At 45.6% G+C, this 21,518-nt stretch overlaps 4 protein-coding genes and 1 pseudogene across 4 annotated transcripts; all 5 read left to right on the top strand.

Moving 5' to 3' along the window:
* Positions 1–729: 729 nt before the first annotated feature.
* On the top strand, positions 730–3,417 carry LOC100842578 (scarecrow-like protein 34). Its single transcript, XM_003575563.4, has 2 exons — positions 730–835; positions 906–3,417. Exon 2 carries the CDS (start codon positions 1,192–1,194, stop codon positions 3,214–3,216), a length of 2,025 nt encoding a protein of 674 aa, XP_003575611.3. The 5' UTR covers positions 730–835; positions 906–1,191; the 3' UTR covers positions 3,217–3,417.
* A 560-nt stretch (positions 3,418–3,977) lies between these two features.
* LOC100842266 (scarecrow-like protein 33) lies at positions 3,978–6,183 on the top strand. The gene has a single exon (XM_003575562.4). It carries the CDS (start codon positions 4,185–4,187, stop codon positions 5,985–5,987), a length of 1,803 nt encoding a protein of 600 aa, XP_003575610.4. The 5' UTR covers positions 3,978–4,184; the 3' UTR covers positions 5,988–6,183.
* Positions 6,184–8,694: 2,511 nt separating this feature from the next.
* Positions 8,695–10,941, top strand: LOC100841969 (scarecrow-like protein 33). Its single transcript, XM_003575561.4, has one exon. The coding sequence runs from the start codon at positions 8,795–8,797 to the stop codon at positions 10,616–10,618; it is 1,824 nt and encodes a 607-aa protein (XP_003575609.4). The 5' UTR covers positions 8,695–8,794; the 3' UTR covers positions 10,619–10,941.
* Positions 10,942–11,837: 896 nt separating this feature from the next.
* Positions 11,838–13,924, top strand: LOC100841664 (scarecrow-like protein 14). Its single transcript, XM_003575560.4, has one exon. The coding sequence runs from the start codon at positions 11,838–11,840 to the stop codon at positions 13,641–13,643; it is 1,806 nt and encodes a 601-aa protein (XP_003575608.4). The 3' UTR covers positions 13,644–13,924.
* A 1,212-nt stretch (positions 13,925–15,136) lies between these two features.
* On the top strand, positions 15,137–17,887 carry LOC100841360 (annotated as a pseudogene).
* The last annotated feature ends 3,631 nt before the right edge of the window (positions 17,888–21,518 follow it).

The following is a 21,518-nucleotide window of genomic DNA, read 5'->3' as shown; positions in this document are numbered from 1 at the left end:
TTTATCAAAGATGATAAGATTATGTGGAGCCCCTGTATCACTCAGTTTTACAAGATGGCTGGATACCTTCAATTTTCTCAATCTGACACGGTATCTGATTTTATAGAACTGTAAGTTAGCGATGATTCTAGAAGATACAAAGCAACCAGTGTGGTAAGATGGCTTGAATGTATTGAAATAGCAAATTGTTTCCATGTCCTGGTTAGTTCCACTGATGCCTACTCAAGGTTCCAGTTGTCGCAGCACCAGATATCTCTAGTATTCCTGCAGGTTCGTATGGTGTTTGCCCGACTAGTCAAGGTGCACAGGTCATTACACTGTTCTCTCAACCTGACTGTTTTCATGTGTTCCATTTTACCTCTAATGTACATTGGAAAGTACACCTCTTTAGTATTTTTAATTAGTGTGCATTGGGAGTTAAGGACACAATTTTGTCTTGTGTGTACATGTGAACAACATTATAGTTTTATCTGCATAGTTGCAGAATCCAAAGCATTTCTTCAGCTATCAATCGCAGTCAAGTACATGTACCGCAGTACACAAAAATGTAAAACTTGAGATTTATTTTGTTACCGGTATTCCAATGGAAGCTTGGAATCATCGAACACCGAAAAATGACAGATCGTGTAGAGTGTCCTGAAACATACAAATAGTGGCAGCTGAGAAACCAACGGGCAGGCCTGAGACAGCTGCCATTGAAGCCGGATATTGTTAAGGTGGCAACGGGCAAAGTCAAGAGCCTGTACAACAAGTTTTCTCGTTCAGATATGATACCAGTTAGCAGTAATTCTAGGACATACATGAAGGACAAAAACACTGATATATAATCAGCCTGGTAAGATGGCTGGACTTAGTGTTTTGAATTTGTAATTTCTTGAATAACAAATCCATTTGTTCACTTGCAGGTGTGAAGTGCTACTAAATAGTAAATACTAATTGGGTTCAAACTTGGAGCAGGAAACAGACATGGAACTGAACACCATTGCAGCACAAAATTGATTTCTACAAGACAACGCTGCTTTTGATCAGACAGGGACAGGAGGATGGCTGCAAAACCAAGATGAATATAATCTCCATCTCAGTTCTTCAGAACTCTTTCTTGTCCATATGTGCAGGCGCTCCTGAATGATAAACCAACCTTTCTAGAATGTAAAGATTCACTGGTTCCAATGGTGAGCTTATTGGCTTTACATGGAATATATGGAGAACAAGTTGATAATGACATCTCCACTTCAAGTCCAAGATATTTACATTGCACCATCACCAAGCACAATAAACCCCATTATGGCTGCCACCCCGGAGGGCCTGTCAGGCATTGTCGAGCCGGAGCCACTGCCGCCGACAACCCACGGTGACTCACAGCAGCTGCCAAATGACCTGTCCCTGGCATACATCTCACACATGCTCATGGAGGAGGACATCACCGACAAATTCCTCTACCAGTACCCTGACAGCCCGAAGCTCCAGCAGGCCGAGCAGCCCTTCGCCCAGATCCTCTCTGCCGCTGCCACTGCCTCATTCGGTGCGCAAGAATCCTCGGCGCCCAGTATGCTTGCCTCTGACTTGATGCACAGCCAAGACAACAAAACAGACATCCATGTTTCCGGGTTCTTGTCCTGCAAGGTACAGGATCCAGCCTTCTTGAATGGCATATACGCCACAGATCCTGAAAGTACACTGTTTCCCAGTGAGAGAAGCGCCAGCATGGACAAACTGTCGAGCATGGCATTCTTCAAAGGCATGGAGGAGGCCAACATGTTCTTGCCCAGAGATAAGAAGATGGTAGATGGTAGGGTGCGTAAGAACAGGTTTGACATGGATGGTGAGACGGAAGGTGGCATGGGCAGGAGCAGCAAGCAAATAGCAGTGCTGGTGCAGAGTGACTCGGAGGAGGAGGACACACTCAAGATGTTGGACCGGCTCATCCTCAATGGCTACGACAACCGGCCAGGTGAGATGCGGGAGGTACGCGCCACTCTGTACAAGGAGAACAAGGCACCAAAGAAGAGCATCCCCAGGCGTGGGAGGCGCAGCGGTGCAAAGCAAACAGTGGTGACTGACCTAGAAACGCTACTGATCCGCTGCGCGGAAGCAGTGGCCTGCAACGACCGGCGTAGTGCGAGCGAGCTTCTGGAGCGGATAAAGCGGTACTGCTCGCCGACAGGGGACGCAAGGCAGCGGGTGGCTCATTACTTTTCCCAAGGGCTAGAAGCACGGCTGGCCGGTACAGGGACTCAGTTCTACCGCTTGTCCACTGGCACCCGCACCTCTACCTTGGAGCTCGTCAAGGCCTACCATATGCACATGGCCACCTGCTGCTTCATCACGGTGGCATTGCTCTTTTCCAACGATACCATTTACAACGCCGTCAAAGGGAGGAGGAAACTGCACATTGTGCACTACGGCATCAACACCGGGTACCAGTGGCCAAAGTTGATCCGGCGGCTGGCGGAAAGGGAGGGCGGGCCACCAGAGGTGAGGATCACGGGCATTAACAGGCCACAGCCTGGAATCCGTCCAGCTGGGCTTATCGAGGAGGCAGGTGACCGGCTCAGCAATTACGCAAACAAGTTCGGCGTGCCATTCAAATTCCACGCCATCGCAGCCGAACCAGAGGCTGTCCGGGCTGAGGATCTCCACATCGATCCTGATGAGGTGCTCGTCGTGAACAGCCTATTCGATTTCAGGACCTTGATGGACGAGAGCCTTACCTTTGACGAGGTAAACCCAAGGGACATGGTACTCAACACTATCCGGAAGATGAAGCCATCCGTGTTCGTGCATGCCGTTGTCAATGGATCATACAGCGCAGCGTTCTTCATGACGCGGTTCCGCCAAGCATTATACTACTTCACTGCGTTGTTCGACATGATGGAGACTACATTTCCAGAGGACAACAACAAGAGAGTGCTGGTGGAGAGGGAGATTTTTGCTCGGTCCGCCATGAACATGATTGCTTGTGAAGGCGCAGACCGGGTGGACCGCCCTCATAACTACAAGGAGTGGCAGGCACGGAACCAGCGGGCAGGGCTGAGGCAGATGCCATTGAATCATGATATTGTTCTGATGCTCAAGGAGGAAGTGAAGAATCAGTACCACAAGAACTTCATGATCAACGAGGATCACCAGTGGCTTCTGCAGGGATGGAAAGGCCAGGTGCTATATGCTCTATCAACATGGACAGTGGATGATACCAGTGGTTCTGAGGAGACATAGATAGATTGAAGTACCAATGGATATATATTTGATCTGGTGTTTGTCAAGGACAGCGTAGTACATAGCTTGTCATCAATCTTTCATACTTGTTTGTCTGTTGCAGCATCAGATGTGTGTTCATTCCTTTTTTGTACCTGTAACTGAGTAAAAGAAACTATGTTCATCTGGTAAAAAAAAAAGAAACTATGTTCAGGTTGTCAAGTTGCTGTTTTTTAGAACTGCTGTGAGTACACATGTATCTATTTTAATTGTCTAGAATTGGTGCTTTATCTGAGATGATAACATTATGTCGAATCCCTGAATCACTCAGTCTGATAAGGTGGCTGGATATCTTTCTTCAATTTTCTCAAGCAGACTTGCCATGATATACGAGGAACAGGGCACTTTATAGCATTGTAATTAGAAATGAATCTATATGATACAAAACAATCAGTCTTGAAAGATGGCTGGAATGTATTGAAATTGCAACCTGCTCCCATGTCGTGGTTAGTTTCAGTGATGCCTACTCAAGGTTCCTGCAGGCTGGTTATTTATCGTGTCCTCTCTACCTGTTACCATTCCACGTGTTTCCTTTTCTTTAATGTGCACTGTAAAGTAGTACACATTATCAGTATTTTTAGTTAGTGTGCATTGGAAGGTCAGGTCACAATTTTGTCTTGTGTGTCCATGCTCACATCATTATGACAGTTTTATCAGCATAGTTGTAGAATCCAAAGCATTTCTTCAGTACTCAATTGCAGACAAGTACATGTACCGTGGTACAGAGAAATGTACTAAGAGTAATTTTTTGTTTTGTTTTGTTTGTTACTGGTCTTCCTTTGAAGCTTGGAATCATCGAACATGTAAAGATGACAAAATCTCATAGCTAGCTAGTTTTCGTTATATCATAGGACATTCCATCCGACAAAAAGAAAAGAGAGGAAGTTTGTTGCCACAGGACCGACTGAGAGCACACAAGCATCATCATCATGGCACCCAAACCCATCGTCTTCCTCGACCATCCTGATCCCTCCTCGCAGCTGCATGATAACCTGGCCCTCGACTACATATCGCGCATGCTCATGAAGGAGGACATCGTCGACAAGTTCTTGCATCAGTACCCCAACCATGCAGCTCTGCAGCAAGCCCAGCACCCGTTCGACCAGATCCTCTCTGCCTCCGACACCACCACGACATCCTATGCCCAGCAGTCCTCAACACCCAACATGCTAGCCTCCGCTTCCGTCTTGCCCATATGCAACATCCAGAATCCAGCCTTCTTCTTGAATGGCATGGGCGCGGGGGAACCCAACAGGAGCATGGACGTGATCTCGAGCATGGCATTCTTCAGAGGCATGGAGGAGGCCAACCGATTCTTGCCCACAGACGGCAGGATGGTAGATGGTGACAGGACCAGCAAGAAAATGGTTGTGCAAGTGCTCCCTGAGACCGAGGAGGAAGCCACCGCGGGCAAGATGTTGGACCAGCTCATGCTTGGTGGGCACGACACATGCCCCACCGAGGCACGCAAGAGGCGCAGTCCCACTGTGGAGCAAGATGACAGGGTGGGGAATGAGAACATCTCCAGGAAAGCTCCAAGTGGGAGGCGTAGCATGACGCTGGCAGTGGTGGCTGACCTGGAGACACTGCTGATCAGATGTGCGGAGGCAGTGGCCACAAACAACAGGCGCAGCGCGTGCGAGCTGCTGGGGAGGATCAAGTGGCACTCCTCACCAAGAGGGGACGCCACACAGCGGCTGGCACATTACTTTGCTGAGGGACTGGAGGCACGGATGGCTGGCAGGGGGAGCCATCTGTACCGCTCGCTCATGGCGAAGCACGCCCCTAGTGTGGAGCTCTTGAAGGCCTACAAGCTATTCATGTCTGCCTGCTGCTTCCTCAAGGTCTCCTTTATGTTTTCTAACAAGATGATCTACAAGACCATTGCGGGGAGGAAAAAGTTGCACATTGTGCACTACGGCTCCAATGATGGGTTTCAGTGGTCAGCCTTGCTCCGGTGTCTAGCGGGCAGGAAGGGCGGACCTCCAGAGGTGAGGATCACTGGCATTACCAGCCTCCGGCCAGGATTCCGTCCTGCTGAGCAAATTGAGGATATCGGGCGCCGGCTCATCGAATGTGCAAAGCAGTTTGGTGTGCCATTCAAGTACCGCGCCATCGAAGCCAAGTCAGAGGATGTCCAAATTGAGGACCTCAAGATCAATCCTGATGAGGTGCTCGTCGTGAACAGCCTGCTCAATTTTAGGTCCCTGATGGACGAAAGCGTTGTGATAGACAAGCTAAATCCAAGGGACATGGTGCTCAACACAATCAGGAAGATGAAGCCAGCCATGTTTATCCACGCCATCGTGAATGCATCATACAACACGACATTTTTCGTGACGAGGTTCCGGCAAGTGCTCCACCACTTCGCAGCACACTTCGACATTATGGAGACTACGGTCTCGCGAGACAATGACAAGAGGCTGCTGGTGGAGCGGGACATCTTTGCACGGAGTGCCATGAATATCATCGCCTGTGAGGGCACAGACCGTGTAGAGCGACCTCAAAACTACAGGGAGTGGCAGGCACGGAACCGGCGAGCGGGGCTGAGGCAGCTACCATTGGACCCTGACATTGTTCAGACATTGAAGGACAATGTGAAGAGGCAACACCACAAGCATTTTGTGGTTGACGAGGATCACCAATGGCTTCTGCAGGGATGGAAAGGGCGAGTGCTCTACGCCCTCTCAACCTGGGTAGCCGATGATGCTAGCAGTTCTGAAGTGACATAGATTCAACTACCAATGGAACTCTTATATGTTACCTAATGAAAATCTATTGTGCAACCTGAACCCAGGTGTACTTATCAAGAATAAAGTCTCGCATAGTATTCACTTTTTATGGTTGACATTTCAATCTTTGTTCATAGTTATGATAAACTATAAACTAAACTGTACAATCCCTGAGCTAAACCAAAAGTTTTTTTTTGGCAGAATTGTTCTCCAAAAGAAGTGGTTTAGCGGTTCATGCTTCATCGTATAAATCACTTACCGTTTATCACAATCATCTTTCCTATAGAAATCCCAGATAATCAATCATCTTCTTGTTATAGCATGAACTGACAGTACAGTCAATAAATAAACTTTCCCTTGAAATTATCACAAGCAGTAGTGCTCCTGAGTGACCTCCCTTGTGAAGTTGCATCATAAGATGCTATTTCCGTGAAACATTCTGACATCTGAAAATAAAAAAAAACAAAGAGGAAGAGAATAAAAGAAGATCAACATCAGAAACCAGCTAGCTCATTGCCAACATTGCTGAAAATTACTAACAAGAAAAAAGAAGCTTCACCAATGATAGGGACATTAGGGCTTTAGGAACGCGTGTACGGACGTCTAATAATAACAGATATGCCAATTTACTAATATGATATGCCTAGATGCAACAGAAAATAATAACAGACAGACACCGTATACGAGGACATGGTAGCCAGGTTATCAGATGAGCGGATCTGACCAGGAAAATTTTGAAATGGAATACAGTATGAAGTGCCCTGCACAAAGCCCCGAGGCTAAGAAAAACTCCAATTTAATACAGACTTACAGTGCAAGAGTAGAATCATTCTTGTACTACTTAATTATAAATTTCCTACATTGTGCATTGAATTTTCCACCAACTGGTAGTTTTAAAAACTTCCGTCTGTCTTCATGTTCAGGAATATGTCAATGCTCATCCTTCATCTAGGACTGAAGGAGAAAATTTTGGATGTCCACGCAGCTAATAAAAATTTCTGAGAAAATTCCAATGCAAATTAAAAATTGTCTGTTTCATTGACAGGTTGTGTGCAGGGTTTAGGAAATAGCAAAAGCCAGTTGGCTGTGACACCAGTCAGCAGAAGAGTGGAGCAAAACAACTGGACATATAATAGTAGAAGCTCGGTCAAGTGAATCGTCATTTGACAAACCTTAGGTAAAATTCTTGATGATAAATTTGCAAGTAACAAAAGAGTCGTAACATCAGCTAGTTACATCATAGTTACTAGATAAATCAAACACACTAAGAGGGAAACAAAATTTTGAAAGATCTAAAAGCACGCTCATATAATGCACACCCCACAGACACACACAAGGCCAATGCAGGCACAATAACTGTGATGGCTTTAGAGAGCTTGGTTGAAGAGAAGATCACAGAGATCTAAGACTCTTGTTTTTCCCTTCTTTTAGTTGTTGTATAGAGTTATTTACTTAAAACACAATACAGCTGAGAAAGCAATGGCTAGGCCTGAGACAGCTGCCGACAAGGTCAAGAGCCTGTACCACAAGGACTTTGTTGTGGATGTGGATCAGGGGTGGAAGGGACGCATCCTCTACATGAGCTCAGAGCCTCAGATTATTAGTTTCTTTGTCCTGCATAGGAATACATCATTGTTCTTCATGCTAAAATATCTTCTGGAGCTGCTTGAAAATTTACTTTTACAAACTTTATGTTTTGATTTTGCTGTGTTGAAGATGCCCTGTAAATGGCAACTGCTGCAATGTCAGATGTTTCTTCGGTCCACTTTCATTTGTGCCTGTGTAATAGATACCCTGATCTGGTTGTGATGTTGCACCTATTTTCCAGAGTAGATGTGAGCATATTTACCTGTTTTAACTGTGTAAAAATGCCACTGCATTATCAGAAATGAGATCACATTGAATTCCAGTCTGATAATATGGCTGGATAGTTTTCTCATACAGAAATGATATGTAAGTCAGCAGGGATCTAGGATATAAATGACCGAAAAACAGTGATATATTATCGGTCAGGTAAGATGGCTGGAGCGTCAAGTGCAACTCCCTCCGTTTCTGTTTCTTAGGCGGACTGTTTTTCCCTGCATACCAAGGAGAATTGGCGCTCGAGTAGATTTCCTAACTGCCTAGACTACCTGGAGTCCTGCATCATCCGAATTGAAGGAGATTTACTGATCACTGCGGTTAGTGGGCACCGGGGAACTCGAAATGTCACACGTGAGAACAACGGAGTTTTAGCGTCTATGTGCGATTAGGAGTAGGGGATTTCGATAAATTAGCAGCCCGCCTTAGAATTAGAGAAATTGGGAATTTTTTATCTGCCTTAGAATTAGATATGGAGGGAGTAATGATTTGGTCTGAGCGTGGAGCAGGAAAGAGGATAGACTGGTTCCTAGTACCACAAAAGCACAAAATTGCAACATATAAAATTGATTTCTACAAGACAATTGCTGCTGTTGATCAGATGGGGACAGAAAGATGGCTGCAACACCAAGATGAATAAGATCTCTATCTCAAAAGCCATTCTTGTCCACATGTGCAGGTCCTGCGGGATGATTAAACCAACCTTTTGTAGTGTAAAGCTTCGGTGTTTCCAAACAGCTAGAAACCAACAAGGTTTGGTGATAATGATATCTCAACTCCAACTCCAAGATATTTCCACTGCACAATCACCAAGTAGCACGTACAACACTATGGACGCCAAACCAGAGGAGTTGGTCGATTTCATCGAGCCTGCACCACTGCCACCGTCCATCTTCCTCGACCTTCCTCAGACGACCCACGGTGACTCAAAGCAGCTGCAGGATGACATGTCCCTGACATACATCTCACACATGCTCATGGAGGATGACATCAATGACAAGTTATCCTACAAGTACACTGACCACCTGAAGCTCCTGCGGGCCGAGCAACCCTTCGCCCAGATCCTCTCCGCTGCTGCTAACACCTCATTAGGTGCCCAGGACTGCTCAGCACCCGATGCGTTTGTCTCTGCCTTGATGCCCAACCAAGACAACAACAAAGACAGCATAGATTGCGAACTCTTGTCCAGCGAGGTACAGGATCCGACCTTCTTGAATGGCACAGACTTGGTGAAGTCCAACAGTACCCAGTTTCCCGGTGAGAACAACAGCAGTACCAGCATGGCATTCTTCAAAGGAATGGAGGAGGCCAGCATGCTCTTGCCTAAACACAATGGGATGTCGGATCGTAGGGGCCATAAGAACAGGTTTGGTGTGGATGGTGAGACAGCTGCAAGCATGGGCAGGAGCAGCAAGCAAATAGCGGTGCTGGTGCATACTGACTCGGAGGAGGACACCGCACTTCAGATGTTGGACCGGCTCATCCTCAATGGCTACAACAAGCATCCTAGTGAGATGCAGGATGTACTCATCACTCTGGACAAGGAGAACAAGGCGGCACAAAAGAGCATCCACAGGCGTGGGAGGCGCAGGGCAACGCAGCCAGTGTTGACTGACCTAGAAACACTGCTAATCCGCTGTGCGGAAGCAGTGTCCAGGAATGACCGGGGCGGCGCAAGCGAGCTGCTGGAGCGAATCAGGAGGTACTCCTCGCCGAGGGGGGACGCTAGCCAGCGGCTGGCACATTACTTCGCCCAGGGGCTTGAAGCACGGCTGGCCGACACAGGGAGCCAGTTATACCGCTCGCTCATTGGGAAGCACCTCTGCACCGTGGAGCTCGTCCAGGCCTACTATCTGCACATGGCTACCTGCTGCTTCATCAATGTGGCAGGGCTCTTTTCCAACTGTACCATCTACAACGCCGTTGCAGGGAGGAGGAAACTGCACATTGTGCACTATGGCATGATAACCGGGTACAAGTGGCCATTGCTGATCCAGCGGCTGGCGGACAGAGAAGGTGGGCCACCGGAGGTGAGGATTACTGCCATCAACAACCCTCAGCCTGGGTTCCGTCCAGCTGAGCCAATTGAGGAGGCAGGGCACCGGCTCAGAAATTGTGCAATGAAGTTCGGCGTGTCATTCAAATTCCACGCCATCGCAGCAAAGCCAGAGGTGGTTCATGCTGAGGACCTCCACATCGATCCCGATGAGGTGCTCGTCGTGAACAGCCTATTCCAGTTCAGGACCTTGATCGACGAGTGCCTCACATTTGACAGGGTAAGCCCAAGAGACATGGTGCTCAACACTATAAGGAAGATGAAGCCGTCTGTGTTCATCCATGCTGTCGTCAATGGATCATACAGTGCAGCGTTCTTCATGACGCGGTTTCGCCAAGCATTGTACAACTTCACAGCGTTGTTCGACGTGATGGATACCACCATTCCACGGGACAACAACAGCAGACTGGTGGTGGAGCGGGACATTTTTGCTTGGTCAGCTATAAATATGATCGCCTGTGAAGGCACAGACAGGGTGGAGCGCCCTCACCACTACCGGGAGTGGCAGGCACGGAACCAGCGGGCAGGGCTAAGACAGCTGCCATTGGACCCTGATATTTTTGTGATGCTCAAGGACGAACTGAAGAATAAGTACCACAAGCATTTCATGATCGATGAGGATCACCAATGGCTTCTGCAGGGATGGAAAGGCCGTGTGCTCTACGCCCTCTCGACATGGGTAGCAGATCATGCTAGCAGTTCTAACGTTACATAGATTCAACTACCAATGGATGCTTGGGAACATTTGCTCTGCATTTGTGAAGTTTGATCCAGAACATTTTTATGCAGCTTATTGGTCCAGGAGTAAAGTTGCAACAGTCCTCTTGGAACTCTTATACGTTAATGAAAATCTACTGTGCAACCTGCAGCAAGGTGCATATCAAGAATAAAGTCTCGCATGTCATTTACTTTTTGTGATTGACATTTAGATCATTGTTCATAGATTTTAAATTAAAAAATTATCTGCTCAATCCCTGAGCTAAACCAGCAGAATTGTACTCCTACAGAAGCGATTAGTGGTTCATACTTGTATAGATCACTTACCATTCAATACAATCATCTTTCCCGTAGAAATTCCAGGCAATCAATCATCTTCTTGTCATGGCATGAATTGCAGTATAGTCAATAGACACACTTTGCCTGGAAACTATCACAAGCAGTAATGCTCCTGAGCAACCTCCCTTGGGAAGTTGCGTACTTGCGTGATGAGATGATGTTTTGTGAGACATTCGGACATCTGAAAATGAGGAAACAAAAAGGGAGATAACAAAAAAAAAGATCAACATGGGGAACCAGCTATAAACGCCAACAATGCTGAAAAGTACCAACAAGAAAGATAAAGCTTCACCAATGACATAGACATTGGGGTTTTTGGAATAAGTGTACAAACGTCCAAAGAAATAGAGTATATACCATCAAAATATTCAAGAGGACATAATCAAAAATGATATAACATGTTGCAACAGAAAACAACAACTAGCTAAGATCTGCTTCTTAAGTTATTGTTAATTTGGCTGGTTCCCTGTATACCACAACAGCACAAAATTTCAACACATAAAATTGATTTCTACAAGAAAATAGCTGCTTTTGACCAGACCGGGACAGAAGGATGGCTACAACACCACTATGAGCATAATATCTATCTTCGTCCATATGTGCAGGCGCTGCCAGATTATTAAACCAACCTTTTAGAATTTAAGCATCAATTATTAAACCAACACAGTTCAACGAAAATGGTATATCCATTCCAAGCCCAAGATATTTCGCACTACACCATCACCAAGCACCTGACTATGGCAGCCACTCCGGAGGAGTTGTCAGGTGTCGTCGAGCCTGTGCCAATTACCCCTTCCGTCTTCCTTGATCATCCCACCACAACCCATGGTAACTCAAAGAAGCCGCAGGATGACCTGTCCCTGGCATACATCTCGCGCATGCTCATGGAAGATGACATCGTCGACAAGTTCTCCTACCAGTACCCTGACCACAGGAAGCTCCTGCAGACTGAGAAGCCCTTCGCCCAGATCCTCTCTGCTGCTGCCACCATCTCATCTCGTGCACAGGAGTCCTCGGCACCGCTTGCCCCTACCTTGATGCCCAGCCAAGACAACAACATGGACATCATGGTTTCTGGGTTCTTTTCATGCGAGGTACAGGATCCAGCCTTCTTGAATGGCACATATGTGGTGGAGTCCAACAGTACCCTGTTTCCCAGTGATAGCAGCAGCAGCATGGACACGAATGTGGCATTCTTCAAAGGCATGCAGGAGGCCAACATGTTCCTGCCCAGAGATAATGGGACTGGGATGGTGGATGGCAGGGGGCGTAAGAACAGATTAGAGATTGATGGTGAGGCAGAGGCAGGCATGGGCCGGAGCAGCAAGCAAATAGCGGTGCTGGTGCATAGTGAATCCGAGGAGGACACCACGCTCAAGAAGAGATTGGACTGCCTCATCCTCAATGGCTATGATAGGTACCCCGGTGAGATGCAGGAGGTGCTGATCACTTTAGACAGGGAGAATAAGGCGGCAGAGAAGAGCATCCGCATGCGTGGGAGGCGCGGTGTGAAGCAGACAGTGGAAACTGACCTAGAAACACTACTGATCCGCTGTGCGGAAGCAGTGGCCAGCAACGACCGCTGTAGCGCGAGTGAGCTTTTGGAGCAGATAAAGCGGAACTCCTCACCAAGAGGGAACGCTAGGCAGCGGCTGGCGCATTACTTCTCCCAGGGGCTCGAGGCACGGCTGGCCGGCACGGGGAGCCAGTCCTACCGCTCGCTCATCGGGACAGGCATCTCAACTGTGGACCTAATTAAGGCCTACCATCTGTACAGCGCCACCTGCTGCTTCGTCAAGGTGGCATTTCTCTTTTCCAACAAGACTATCTACAACGCTGTTGCAGGGAAGAAGAAATTGCACATTGTGCACTACGGCATCAATACCGGAGTGCAATGGCCGGATTTGATTCGGTGGCTGGCGGACAGGGAGGGTGGGCCACCGGAGATGAGGATGACCAGCATCAACATACCTCAGGCTGGGTTCCGCCCTTCTGAGCAAATTGAGGCAGGGCACCGGCTCAGGAATTATGCAAGTAGGTTAGGCGTGCCATTCAAGTTCCACGCCATTGAAACCAAACCAGAGGCTGTTCAGGCAGAGGACCTCCACATCGATCCAGATGAGGTGCTTGTTGTGAACAGCATATTCCAGTTCAGGACCTTGATGGACGACAGCCTCACCTTTGACAGGGTAAACCCAAGGGACATGGTGCTTAACACTATAAGGAAGATGAAGCCATCCGTGTTCGTCCATGCCGTCACCAATGGGCCATACAGCGCAGCGTTCTTCATGACGCGGTTCCGCCATGCGTTGTACAACTTCATGGTGTCGTTCGACGTGATGGAAACAATGGTACCGCGGGACAACGACATGAGACTGCAGGTTGAGCGAGACATTTTTGCACGGTGTGCTATGAACATGATCGCCTGTGAAGGCACAGACCGTGTTGAGCGCCCTCAGAACTACAGGGAGTGGCAGACACGGATCCAGCGGGCAGGGCTGAGGCAGTTGCCATTGGACCCTGACATTGTTCTGATGCTCAAGGACAAAGTGAAGAATCAGTACCACAAGCATTTCATGATCAACGAGGATCACCGGTGGCTTTTGCAGGGATGGAAAGGCCGCGTGCTCTACGCCCTCTCGACATGGGTAGCTGAGGATACTACCAGTTCTGAAGTGACATAGATTCATGTACCAATGGATGCTTGGGCACATTTGGTCTTCGTTTGTGAAATATGGTCCAGAACATTTTATGCAGCTGACTGGTCCAGGATTAAAGTTGCATCAGTTATTTTGGAACTCTTAAATCATAATCTACAGTGCAACCTGCACCAAGGTGTAGATATCAAGAATAAAGTCGCCCATATCATTCACATCTGGTCGTTGACATTTGTTCTTAGATATTAGAAACTAAAATTAAACTGTACAATCACTCAGGTAAACCAACAGTTTTTTGGGGTGATATAATGCGCACCTTTTAACGAGCAAAATTGTCCTCCTAAAGAAGTGGTTTAGTGGTTCATACTTCATACTAGTATAGATCACTTGCCATTTAACACAACCATCTTTCCCATAGGAATCCCAGGAAATCAATCATCTTGTCGTGATGGCATGAATTGACATTACAGTAAGCAATAATGCTCGTGAGTAACCTCCCTTGTGATATCGCATGATGAGATGATGTTTTGTCGGACATTCTGACATCCAAAAAGAAGAAAACAAAGATGAAGAGAATTTAAAAAAGCTCAACATGGGAAACCAGCTACCAGTGCCAACAATGCTGAAAACTTACCAACAAGACATCCAAACCAATATTGTATACACCACAAAAATATCCAAGGGGACAATATCAAGCATGAGATGCCATGTTGCAACAGAAAACAACAACAGACAAACACCATTTACGAGGATATGGTAGCCAGTTTATCAGATGAGCTGACTCAACCAGAAAAAATATTAAAATGGATGACAGTGCGAAGTGTGCTGCACAAAATCCAAGAGGCTAATAAAGACCTCTAACTTAGTACAGAATTACAGTGCGAGAGTAGAATCATTCTTGTACTCCTTTGTTATATATTTTTTCCTATATTGTATACTGAATTTTCTACCAACTGACAGTATTGAATAGATATAAGCATATTTACCTTTAAACAATCAGAGTTCTCCTAAAGAAGTGGTCTAGCGGTTCATACATCATGGTATAGATAACTCACCGTTTATCACAAACATCTTTCCCATAGAAATCCCAGAGACCCAGACAATCAATCATCTTCTTGTCATGGCATGAATTGACAGTATAGTCAATAAACACACTTTCCCTTGGAACTACCACAAGCAGTAGTGCCCCTGAGTAACCTCCCTTGTGAAGTTGCATGATGCAATTGATATTTTGTGAGACGGCATCTGAAAATTACAAAACAAAGAATAAGAGAATAAATAAGATCAACATGTGAAACCAGCTACCAGTGCCAACAATGCTGAAAACTGCAAACGAGAAAAACGAAGTTGCATCAATGGCAGGGACATTAGGGTATTTGGAATGGGTGTACAAACGTCCAAACCAATCTAGTATGGACCATCAAAATATACAAGGGGGTGATTTCAAATATGATATGGCAAGTTGCAACAGAAAACAACAACAGAGAAACACCATATACGAGGATATTGGATGTACGGACCTGACCATGCAAATATTAAAATGGAAGACAATGCGATGTGCGCTGCACGAACCACCGAGGCTAAGAATGACTCCTAACTTATACAGAATTACGTTGCAAGAGTAGAATCATTCTTGCATTCCTTAATTATAAATTTCCTGTATTGTAGATTGAATTTTGCATCAACTGGTAGTTTTAATTTCTTTTTCTCATTGTCTTCATGTTCAGGAATATGTCAATGTTGATAAGGCAGGGAGAGAAGGATGGCTACAACACCACGAAGAATATAATCTCTATCTCAAAAGCCTTTCTTTGCCCATATGTGCAGACGCTGCCCGATTATTAAATAGACTCGAGTGTAAATCTTTAATGGTTCCAATGGCTAGAAACCAGCAAGGTTCAATGATAATGATATATCCATTCCAAGACCAAGATATTTCGCAATGCACCATCACCAAGCACTCCAGTATGGCTACCAGCCCGGAGGAGTTATCAGAGCCTGCACCCATTTCCCCTTCCGTATGCCTAGACCTTCCCCCGACGACCTATGGTGACCCAAAGCAGCCGCAGGATGACCTGTCCCTGTCCCTGGCATACATCTCGCACATGCTCATGGAGGAGGACATCGTCGACAAGTTCTCCTACCAGTACCCTGACCACCCGAAGCTCCTGCAGATCGAGCAGCCCTTCGCCCAGATCCTCTCTGCTGCTGCCACCACCGCTTCCATTGCCCAGGAGTCCTCGACACCAGGGGTGCTTTCCTCTGCCTTGATGCCCAGACAAGACAACAACAAGGACATCATAGTTTCTGGGTTCTTGTTCAGCGAGGTACAGGATCCAGCTTTCTTGAATGGCACAGACACAGTGGAGTGCAACAGTACCCTGTATCCCAGTGAGAGCAGCAACAGCCTGGACATGCTGCCGAACATGGCATTCTTCAAAGGCATGAAGGAGGCTAACATGTTCTTGCCCAAAGATAACAGAATGGTGGATGTTAGGAGGCGTAAGAACAGGTTTGACATGGATGGTGGGACGGAGGCAGGCATGGGCAGGAGCAGCAAGCAAATAGCGGTGCTGGTGCATACTGACTCGGAGGAGGAGGCTGAGCTCAAGAAGATGTTGGACCAGCTCATCCTCAGTGGTGATGACATGTATGCCAGTGAGATGAAGGAGGTACTAATCACTCTGGACAAGGAGAACAAGGGAGCGCAGAAGAGCTTCCGCATGCGTGGGAGGCGCGGATTGAAGCAACCGGTGATGAATGACCTAGAAACGATGTTGATCCGCTGTGCAGAAGCAGTGGCCAGCAACGATCACTGCAGCGCGAGCGATCTTTTGGAGCGGATCAAGAGGCACTCCTCACCAAAAGGGAATGCTAGGCAGCGGCTGGCGCATTACTTTGCCCAGGGGCTGGAGGCACGTCTGGCCGGCACGGGGAGCGAGCTCTACCACTCGCTCTTTGGGACATGCACCATCACCGTGGAGCTTATGAAGGCCTATCATCTGTACAGAACCACCTGCTGCTTCATCAAGGTGGCATTTCTCTTTTCCAACAAGATCATATACAACGCCCGTTGCAGGGAGGAGGAAGCTGCACATTGTGCATTATGGCATAAACACCGGGTTGCAGTGGCCGGACTTGATCCAGTGGCTGGCAGACAGGGAGGGCGGGCCACCGGAGGTGAGGATGACCAGCATAACCGGGCCTCAACCTGGGTTCCGCACGTCTGAGCAAATCGAGGAGGCAGGGCACCGGCTTTGCAATTATGCAAGCAAGTTCGGCATGTCATTCAACTTCCACACCATCGCAGTAAAAACAGACGCCGTTCGGGCTGAGGACCTCCACATCGACCCAGATGAGGTGCCTGTGGTGAACAGCCTATTCCAATTCAGGGCCTTGATGGACGAAAGTCTCACCTTTGACAGGGTAAACCCAAGGGACACTGTGCTTAACAGTATTAGGAAGATGAAGCCGAATGTGTTTGTCCATGCTGTCACCAATGGGCCATACAGCGGGGCGTTCTTCATGACACGGTTCCGCCATGCGTTGTACAACTTCACGGCGTTGTTCGACATGATGGAGACCATGGTACACCACCGGACTACGACGTGAGGCTGCAGCTGGAGCGGGATCTGTTTGCACGGTGTGCCATGAACATGATTGCCTGTGAAGGCGCAGACCGGGTGGAGCGCCCTCAGAACTACAGGGAGTGGCAGACACGGAACAACCGGGCAGGGCTGAGGCAGTTGCCATTGGACCATGATATTGTTCTGACGCTCAAGAGCAAAGTGAAGAATCAATATCACACACATTTCATGATCAACGAGGATCACCAGTGGCTTCTGCAGGGGTGGAAAGGGAGGCCGCTCTACGCCCTCTCGACATGGACAGCTGATGATGCTGGTGGTTCTGAATTGACATAGATTCATGTACCAATGGATTCTTGGGCACATTTAGTAAGGTTTTGTGAAGTATGGTCCAGAACATTTTATGCAGCTGATTGATCCAGGAGTAAGTTGCATTAGTTATTTTGGAATTCTCAAATGAAAATCTACTGTTTGATCTGCACCAAGGTATACATAATAAGAACAAAGTATCACACATCATTTAGTTTTTTTGTGAATGACCTTTAGTTCTTTGTTCTTAAATATTAGAAACTAAAAATTAAGTGTACAATACCTGAGCTAAACTAACAGTTTTTTGGGGGATATAATCCCAGCTTTAAACCAGAAGAATTATTATCTTAAAGAAGTGGTGTAGCGGTTCATAGTACTTACAGATCACTTGCCCTTTATCACAGTTCACAACCATCTTTCCCATAGAAATCCCAGACAATCATTCATCTTCTTGTCATGGCGTGAATAGACAGTATAGTCAATAAATACACTTTTCCTTGATACTATCACAAGCAGTAGTGATCCTTAGTAACCTTCCTTGTGAAGTTACATGTGAGATGATATTTTGTGAGACATGACATCTGAAAATAAGAAAACAAAGTGGATGGGTATAAAAAATATATCAACTTGGGAAACCAGCTATCGGTACCAACAATGCTGAAAACTACCTACAAGAAAAACAAAGTTTCACTATCAGCAGGGGACATTAGTTTTTTAAAATGGATGTACAAATGTCTATATACCATCAAAATATCCAAGGGGACAATAACACATATGAGATTCCAAAATGCAACAGAAAAAAACAACAGACAAACACCATATACGAGGATATGGTAGCCAGGTGATCAGATGAGTCTCAATATTAAAAGAGAAGACAGTATGAAGTGCAACAGCATCATTGGGCACAGGAGCACTTTTTCTAGTAATTACCAGCCATTATCCCTCAGGTAGCTCTTCCTCACCAAGCCACCTTGGAGGATCATATCCCTGTCCACCTACATGTGTATCAGATAAAAAAGTGCTCAATTTTCATAAAAATGATTCCAGAATTGAAAATAGCAAGCAAACAGATGCAAGCAAGCAACAAAAAACCATTATTGTGAAGTCTCAACTATCTCAATACATGATGCCATGAACACAGCACAAATGTGGCAATTGGTCGATTCACTCCTGATTTGGTGGCTGTTGAACACTGCACAAATGTATTCTAGAAAGAAAAAAAACACTGCACAAATGTGCCAAGCTGAGAAATCCCCCCATCCCCCACCCCAAATTCCATCATACATGAGCAAAATGCAGATCGAATTAGACAGATAGCAGTGCTTCAACATCAATCGAGCACTCTGAAGCAGCAGATTTGAGCAATTCTTAGCAGCTTACATGGATTAAGGCAGTGGAATTAGTTAGTTACCTGTAGCTGTAACTAGAGGGGCGGGGAGCAGCGAGCGAACGCCGGTTGTCCGGTGGGGATCCAGCCGGGGAGGACGGGGAGAGGATCAGGCTTCAAAGGAGGAGGACAGTCAGCGGGCACCGTCGAGCGCCCGGCGCCGGCGAGGGTAGGCCAGTGAAAGCGCCGGCGCCGCCGTCCCTGAGGATTGGTGAATTTTTTTTTTCTTCTGAATGTTTTTTTTTGGGGGGGGGGAGCCTCTTCTGAATGGTGGGATAGCTATTTTCTTCGGCCTTTTGGCTGAATACACTGATGCACCATTCTATTCTTTGGCCCACTGGGCTGGACTAAGGCCTTTGGGCTATATTTTGCTCTCTGGAAGCAAATTTGAGACTCCATTCTGTTCAAGGGCTTCGTTAAAAGCTCAAAGAGAAATGGATCGATGTCCAGATGCTTTTATTTTACGGAGATGTCCAGATGCTTCTACTGATTGTGGTTCTAAATAATATAAAAAAGATTTGTTGTTATAAACAAATAATGATTCTTTCTACTGTTAAAAAAAACAGAATGATTCTTTCTACTGATCATTTTGTATATCGCCTTTGTATATACACATTGCCAGCTAATGGTATCTTTAAACAAAGGATCAGGTGGCGTCCTGGTCTCTTCTTCAAAGATAAACAAGTATAGAATATTTCCTCCATTTATTTACTCTCAGGGAGAAGGGGAAAAAATGAGTATCTAGCCCGTATGAAAGAATATAAACAGTTATCTATATATAGTGGTGGTTATGCATATGATTGCAAAAGTATAGAGTTGGGGAATGGACAAGGATTAAGACGGTTGATCGTTTTTTGTCGCCACTTGGCCTTCTCATGCATGCATGATGAAAGGAAAACCCATCATTTCTCTGTGCCGTTTAAGACTATCTGTCTTAACAATAGTTAATTAACCTAAAGTTGTCAATCAATCAAGGCGCATCTGATATATCAATCATTATCTAGTATCAGAGGTGGTTATGTGGCATGCTTGTGTGTAAAGTGTAAATCTAGTTATTACCTAGTCTTGTCTAATATATGAGTCAAAACAGGTGCTACATATGTTCATATATATCGCAACGAAGACATTTAGAAATGGATTTTTCTTAAATGTGAAAATAATAAGGTCCAATACTTAAGAAGGATATAATCATAAAAGTATATCTGAAACTATTTTTGTGGGTCTTACTTGGTATATATACCGTGACTAGAAGGGACTCTAGCTGTATACATGCATAACCATATAAGTGTATGGTTATCAAAATTGAGCAGGATGTTTTGAACCTAGCTAGCTTCATTTATATATATTTAAACTTCACGCAGTATCTTACCAAAAAAAAAAACTTCACGCAGTATCTAGCTAGCTTTTGGTCACTGCCTTTTGCTAGCTAGGATCACATGGTGTCCCCAAAACAAACCCCACATGCCAATGCATGCGAGCATGTGGGTCAGTACTTTAGAATGAATGTGCAATATATATGTATGTTATAGTAAAATTAGTCACTAGATGATGATTTCATCGTTCTAGCTCTTAGATCAGAGTGCTATATAATTTATTTATAAACTTTCAAGTACACTCGAGTCTTTGTCTCCTACCTTTCGGCTGCCTGTCTGAAGTGAATTGGTTAATTGGTTAATTAACTAACTGCTCCATCAGATCAAAATTAGCTAGTTTCACCTTGTTGTTAGCTGTGTTTCCCATACACACGGTGTGTCTCTGCAGAACACATCGATCTGAATTGGATGATCAGCTCCCCATAAAATGTTCCAAATATACATACTAGTACTATATATACTTGAGTTTATGCAGAAATTTATTTAGATGCTGCATGTGTTGGCTGGTCAACCCTCACCACGTACACCATCTAATTAAGCTTAATTATTTTATACCTCGTACTGATTGTTTGATTTGTTGTTGATGATGAATGATTATGTGATTGTATAACACAAATGACAGCAATTAATATCTCTTCCTCCTCCTCTTTTGTCAACATGCATGCATCCACATGTGCATGGTTGATTAATGGTCACTGGATCCGATACGCACGCAGTATAAACTGGTGCTCCTCCCTAGCTAGCCAGGATCATGTGTGGATTCTCGATGAGCTCCTAGCTAGCTAGGTTATATACATGTTGCGCCTCCACTGTATACTTCCACTGTTCAAATCTGCTTTGCGAAAAATTACAGGTAATTAAAACAATATGATAGTCGCGCTATGTACCATTTTGATCATTTGGTAAGTCGTGCCTTAAGAAATCAAATAATTTGACGGACAGGGTATGTGTGCATACTCTAGAGTCTAGAGTTAGCATTTTGATTGCATCAAAGGACAAAAGACAAATGAGATTACCTCTAGATTAACACCTCTATTAATTTCTATCTATAGGACGGACGATCAAAGAGTGTCAAACTGGCACCATGCATGCATCTGTAGATGCTCTTGGTTATATATATTTCCAACACACATGCAAGAGAAAGAGATTCCCAAATTATATTTCCAACAAATCTTAATGGTTTTAGCAGGCCTAATTAACTATCGATCAGCTAGCTTAATTAGCATATTTTACTGTATATAGTTTT

Source organism: Brachypodium distachyon, chromosome 4 (assembly GCF_000005505.3).
Source record: "Brachypodium distachyon strain Bd21 chromosome 4, Brachypodium_distachyon_v3.0, whole genome shotgun sequence".
NCBI classification, from domain to species: Eukaryota; Viridiplantae; Streptophyta; class Magnoliopsida; order Poales; family Poaceae; genus Brachypodium; species Brachypodium distachyon.
The sequence above is the reverse complement of the archived record's forward strand: the minus strand, read 5'-3'. Positions and strand labels throughout refer to the sequence as shown.